Source organism: Morone saxatilis, unplaced genomic scaffold, assembly GCF_004916995.1.
Source record: "Morone saxatilis isolate NCDOM2014 unplaced genomic scaffold, NCSU_SB_2.0 Contig21, whole genome shotgun sequence".
Taxonomy (NCBI): Eukaryota; Metazoa; Chordata; class Actinopteri; family Moronidae; genus Morone; species Morone saxatilis.
The window spans coordinates 20631359-20638319 of record NW_023339774.1 but is presented as its reverse complement, the minus strand read 5'-3'; the positions used below and the strand labels follow the sequence as shown (position 1 = coordinate 20638319).

The 6961-nt window shown below is 35.3% G+C and overlaps 1 protein-coding gene across 1 annotated transcript in view; it reads left to right on the top strand.

Annotated features, from left to right (window-relative positions):
* LOC118332776 (M-phase phosphoprotein 9) overlaps nucleotides 1-1876 on the top strand; it is a gene marked incomplete in the record, with an annotated part of 23831 nt that extends 21955 nt beyond the window's left edge. Inside the window, 1 exon segment of the mRNA XM_035668204.1 lies at nucleotides 907-1876. Coding sequence (XP_035524097.1) covers nucleotides 907-1008 — 102 coding nt within the window.
* Nucleotides 1877-6961: the final 5085 nt, after the last annotated feature.

Genomic DNA, 6961 nt, shown 5'->3' with positions numbered 1-6961 from the left:
GTTGTCTTATAAGTTATTAATTAAACAATTATCTATTTATTACAGTTGAGGCCAGAAAGCAAAAATGTGGCTACATTAGTTTTTGCTTTATAATCCTTTTTCCACTCGTCTGCATATAGAAGAAAACAAGGTCACAGCGATGAGCAGCGAACACTGCAGGACACACAAACTCTCTCTGTAATCTTTTTTGGTCACTGTCTCCTTTTGTTTTTCAGTAAATTATAAAAAACATTAAGGAGCAGCTTCAGATTTGTGTCTTAATGCACCTTTATTACAAAGGAAAATCAGTCAGTACAGCTGACGTAGACGGGAATGTCTTTAGTTGTGACCTGATGATGGCGCTAGAGGAAGTCATTCCTAATTAAAGTCATTAGGATTCTTCTTCTGGGCACCACAAATATCTGAACCAAATTTAATGGCAGTCTAATCAATAGTTCAGGAGATATTTTCATTCTGGACCAAAGCGGTGGACCAATTAACGCGGCTAAAAAGCAGCAAATCTTCACGTTTGAGAAGCTGGAACCAGAGAATTTAAGACATAATTGCTTATAAACAAGTTTTAATTGATTATCGGAGTAGTTGCAGGGTGTTCAAAAGTTTTAGACCCTTAAAATGTAACAGAATATGCTTTTAAAATTAATTGTATTCATGAAGTTAAACATTATTTGTATAAATTTGACTTGTTTTTGGGAAGAATTTTTATGGCTCAAGCTGCAGCAACTTCAAAACAAAACCAAAATGGAACAAATAGCAACTTTCCTTCATATCCTTTGTTCATTTTTTGCCAGTATGGACGTTAAATAGATCTTAAATTGCCTTCATAATAGTTTTAAAGCCTCAAATTTAACCTGAAACCAGCAGGAACCCGACTTACCAACTACGGTTCTGCTGTTCTTCCGTCCTCAGGTGGCCTTAGAGAATCGTCTGGACAGAGTGAATCGTGAGCTGGGATCCATCCGCATGACTCTGAAGAGATTCCACGTCCTCCGCTCCTCCGCCAACATATAGCAATGTCTGTCTTTTTACATCACAGTGTAGATGCTACAAACTTAGTGTCTTGGTTTTATACACTGCACTGATTGTCTTTCAGTATTTTTTCTGTGCCATAAGTCCACCTGTACAGCAACTCCACGGCATCGTTTTTATATACGTATTATTACTCGGGGATATTTTTTATATTGTATGAAAGATATATTGCAATTTTTTGGAGTATATTTTTAGTAACACACAGATTTGTAAAAGTCGTTTACTTTTTTAGTCAGAAAATATTAATATGATATGTTTTACTCGCCATATTCAGGTGTGGATTTTTAAAATCAGCCATGTTTGAGTGTAAATGTGAACGATTTAAAAAAAAAAGACATTTCCAGCAGAGACATTCATCCATTTGGGAAATATCACTGCCATTTTTAAATGTTTTTTTTTCCATTTGACATGACTTAAAATGTATTTATTTAATGTTTTTGTACGTCAGATTTAAATTTTGGTGCATTTTACATGTTTGCTTTTGTAAGTAGGTCGTTGTTGTTTGTTTTGGGCCAAATTTGTCAAACTTGAAGGAAATGTTTGTTTACTTGAATCAAAAATCGCCTTTTTTCTTCTTATACTTTCCATTGCTACTTCGTCACTTTGCTTTATAATTTTAAAATTTGCTACAGGACTGGACCCTCCAGATCAGAACCACTTGTACAATCCAAACCAGCACACTTTCAGTACAACACACACATTTTCACACCGTCGGTTGTTTCTCGTCGAGCGATGCTTGTGCATGAAATTGCACTGCTTCCTTTTGCCATGCAGTTTTCCTACCTAACATGAACTTCACTGGAACTATAATGTTGTTGTTGCACAATAAATGAAGCTTTTTTTTATATATGAATGGATGTGTCGCTTCTCTATTGTGTCTTTTTAGGACAGAATAGTTTTCTGAGTTGTCTGAAGGATTAAATAGATGAGTTTTGGTCGAAAAATGAAATGAAAATAAAACTATAAAATATGGTTACAGTTTTATTATATACAGTATAACACATTATTATTATTATTATAAGTTACAATGATCCTTTAAGGGTTGAAAAGGGTTTTTTCTTTGGTTGAACAAACATTTTATTATAATTTCACAGAATATTAAGTCCTAACAGACAGAAGCTTGATATAAAGATGAATTATATATATTTTTAACAACTAATACGGAAGAATTTAATACTGTAGATAAGAAAATGTGCATGATAATTGTCAATTTTATACCACAGCGCCCCTACTATAAATGTTACCAGTATACTAAACGTTAATAATGGTAATTTGTTCACACAAGAAAAGTATTTTGAATTATATATAAAATACTTGTGATTTGATATTATTAAATGTATGTAATGTTCCTGTAAAAACATGTTATCTATGAAAGTAAACAGGCAGCAAACAAAACACACAACACGTCAAGCAAAAGCAAGATAAACTAAATAATAATTTAATTGAAATAAATATAAAGAACACAATAAAAAAATTAGAGTCAGGAGAGTTTAAACTCAAACAATGCATGCTGGGAAATCTGATAATATGCTTTTTTATGTTTCTTTAAAAGTTAATTTAACTCATTATTTCATCAGTTTCAACTCGTGTTCGTAAGTTCTTCTGAAACAATTCTGAAATTAATTTTATGTTTAATAAATAAATAAAACTTGTATATTTTACATTAATGAGAAAAGAGTTTTCAGAGATTCCACTAAATTCCTGTATGTATTTTTACAGTTGGTAGCACCTGTGTTTACCCTACTTATTTAAAAAAAATGAAAAAGGTCTGTTTAGTTCTGAATGAAAAGATGCAAACTGAGGAATTAATTTAGAAAATCTCTGTGAATAAAAAACGTTGCGTATGTGAAAATAATCAGATATTCGAGAGCTTCATCATCTGGTTTGTCAAACTGAGTAATAATATATTTAAGATTTAATGAGTCCTGATCGTTCAGCAGGAACATTCATGTCAAAATGGCTGCTGTGAAAAATATGGTTTAATATGGAAGCTCATTTATGCCAATATGATGAGAGGAAAAACTATTCTGTAACTAATTTAAACACATTTAACTTCCCTCAAATACTGCCTTAGTATCTGAAAATGACAAATTAACTTTACCAATATTTTGACTTAATATCTTAAAATACTGAATTAGTGTCACAAAGTCTATATTTTGAGATACTAAGTCAAAATATTAAGAAAGTTTCTCATTATAAGGACTTACAGAATCTTTTTTTTTGCAGTCACATTGACAGAAATCGGCTTCTGTAATTTAACTCTCGGAGAAAAGGTGCAAAATTTAGAAACATTTCTTTGCATAAATGAAATTAATCAGGTGTTCAAGACCAACATACTCTTGTTTATCATAGTGAGTATTAATATATTTAATATTAAAAGAGTCCTTTAATGATTAAAGTAATGTTTCAGGAGGAGTCTCATGATGTTGTTTTTCCGGCTGCAGGCGGCTGTTGGCCGCTGGGGGGCGCCTTTCTCCTCTGCTGTCCGACAGAAGGAGGTCCCGTCCTCTGATGTAACTGTTAACCTGAATATATCACCAGACACCGGCTGCACACGGAGGCTCAGACACCGGACAGCACGGCCGTGTTTGTGGATGATGGAGGTGCGGCGGTGACCGACAGGCGCACACACCCGGGGAATGAACGCTCCGTGTGGGGTGGCAGGAGGAGGACAGCAGGACCCTCCAGTGTAGAATATATATATATATTTATATATATATAAACACCATCACAAGCTTCCATCAGTCTGCACTGCACTGCTGGGAAATACAGCCTCAGCTGACAGCGATGTTGCGTTCAGGCTCTCTGCAACGGGGAAATCCAGCTGAATAACCGAGACTGCAGAGGAACTGCAGGTGAGTCTCTGATGATGGGGTTGTTGTTGTTGTTGTTGTTGACCTGATAGCACAGCTGTCACCACCAAAGATGTCTCATTAATTTGGCACATTGTGGTCTGCAGTGGTCAGTCAGGTGGCATCCATCACTGTGGCTCGGATCAATACAGCCTGTGTGTCTGTATTCTGGGCTGTTGAAGGGAATATTATTGTTTCTGATTCTCACGTTTTAACCTTAACCAGTGGGAATACAGGTTGCATAAACCTCCCATTTAAAAAAACAAACAGATACTGGGTCTACAAGCTATTGAATGCTCAGTTTGCATGATAATTTAATGTATATATTTCAGTAAACATGGTTGGATTAACCTGTTAGTGAGTCTCTGTTGGGCCCCTGATGCCTCCAGCACTGTGTGTGTTCACTATGTATGCTCCACCATTAGGTTCCCATCGGTACACGCAGGAGGTTATCCGTCCCTAGATTTACTCTGTGGCAGCGAAATGTAATTAAATACAACCTTATTGTAGGAATTTGTGCTATTTGAGTGCAATTGAATGTGAAATAATTCATAATCAGTGTAAAAATCTGACTCAAACTGTAAGGATGTTTAAGTGGAAGTATTTATTGTTAAGATTAAGTATTTGTACTAATTCCATTCAGTTAATTAAGGTTATTCATATGCAGCATTTCTCCAAACTTATTTAAAATGTGTGAACAGAATTTATCGAAATAAAGTCACTTAAATGCATCTTCTTTATATAAATGTTACCAAAAAGTTGAATTTACTCAGTTTATCTTCCAAAACCAGCTGATTTACAATTTATAATTAATTGATTATCAAAATGGTCGCCAGTTAATTTTCTTTGGGGGTTTTTTATGCGATAAACATCAAATCTTTACACTTTAGGGCATTATTAAACATTATTTGGATTCATATTTGGGCTTATTATGATAAACAGTATTATAATATAAAGTTTACTTCAAGAATTTAATGAAACAAGCTGGAATTATATCTCCTGACACTGGATTCCTTTACAGGACATGCAGGACTGATTTTGTACTTAATTGGTGCAAATTTCCAAATAATAAAACCATCAACAACCAACCTGCGGGTCGAGACCCCCACCAGGGGTCGCCAAAGCTTCACAGGAGGTCGAGAGGCCTTCTTGATTTTAAGGAGTTTAAGAAAACTTGAACAATATAAACAGTATCTATCAATCAATCAATCAATCAATCAAACTTTATTTATATGGAACATTTGATACAGTTTGGTGCAGTTCAAAGTGCTTCACAGGCGACTGATAAGACGATAATGAGACAGAACGGAGTAAACATTTTATAAAAAAATAAAATGCAGTGATAATGAAAGAATTTACTAAAAACTAAATAAAATACATTAAGTAAGGGCAGAAATAACAAACAAATGAAACAATAACACAGATATTTAAAATAAATTAACTAATTCAAATTATTGTAAGAAAATACAATAAGATAAATTAGTATAAAATGGTAAATAAAGTCTTTTCTTAAGTTAAAAGCCGTTTTCAAAATCTCAACACTTTCAGCATTTAATATCTGTGAAGAAAACTAAATAAAACTGTGTTTTTTAAAGTTAAAAAGATAATTAGTTAATGAACACAGAGCCTTTACTCTCTGATAAACTGCCTGAAATAAACTCCAAGATAACATCATCAGTCTAAAACATAAATACATTAAATTTACAACCACAGAAAAGCAGCTGGGAGTCAGAATACTTCTGTCCTGTATGAAAGCGTCTGTCCTTGCTACACATGTTCTGTACAACAATAATGCAGCGGAGCTATTCTTAGACACAGGAGGTGAGAACACTAAAGAGGTGCTGTCGTACGTGTGATCCTCAACCGGCCTTTAACTTATTTAGACGGATGCTGCAGTGGAGCCAAAACTTTCTAGGAAGGGCACTTTAAACCTGGAGAGAGTTAATCAGCCTCAGTCGCCACAGAGCTTTACATAATCAACGTAAAACACTCGGTTTTCTCTTGGTATTAATCTCACTGTAGATATTTAAACTTAGTGTTTCCTTTTCACAACGTGTTAACGAGGAAACCGCCCCCCCGATAGTCGACCTAACCGCACTTTTCTTTAGTCGGATAGTCGCAGAAAAACAAACGCAGTGTCAGAATCTGTTCGGGAGCTGCACCTTGTCACTAAAGTATCAGATAAATGTTTGAACACAGACCTTTTCTCTTGTAAAACAGGAAGTCTCTTATCCTATAACTGTTCCCACTGCCTTGTTAGTGGCCCTATAAGCTGTCTGACAGGGAGAGTTTAAGGGACCCATCTGATTTACAGCGGCTCCAACCAGGACTCTGACTCTGGGGCAACTGTTAAAGTTATCCATCGTCCATCGTATCGATACATTTTTGTTTAAGTGAAGTTGGAAGTTATTTATTCTGTGTTTTAAACAACAAGACTTCTGTGTTGTTAAACTAAAAATCTATGAATTAAACGTTCAGCATGCTACAGCATTTAACAGACGTCTCTTAAAGTCTATATATTTAAATAATTAAATTAATATCATAAACGTGCAACAACTAGTTGACTATTGGCTTTATTTAATGGTTACTAGTTGACTAGAAAAACTCTTTAGTCGGGGACGGCCCTACATGATACCGAGATATTCTACCGGTTAAGTGGAAACTTTGACCTGCTGGTGGCGCTAGAGGGAAATGTCAGGTGATCACCAAAGTCTTTAGGGTTCATCCTCTGTGGACAATGAATGTCTGGTGGCGATCCATTTAATGATTGTTGAGAATTAGTTTCAGTCTGAACCAAAGACAGACGGACCGTAGAGGTCTAATGTCGCTAAAACAAAAACCCAAATCTGTTTCTGGAATTTGTCCTGCTCATTAAAGTTGTATCACCCAGCTTCTCTAATCACCGCGACCATCAGATCCATCAGACGATGTCCTGGTTCTTGTTTGCTCACATTTCAGGTTCCGTGTGCATGATTTTAATGTGGTTGTCGGGGAGTGGAATAAGATGGAGCCTCACAGGATCTGATTATCGGGCCAAAATGATTAGGTTTGCTTTAATGAATGCTGTTAGGAAGTGGCCACCG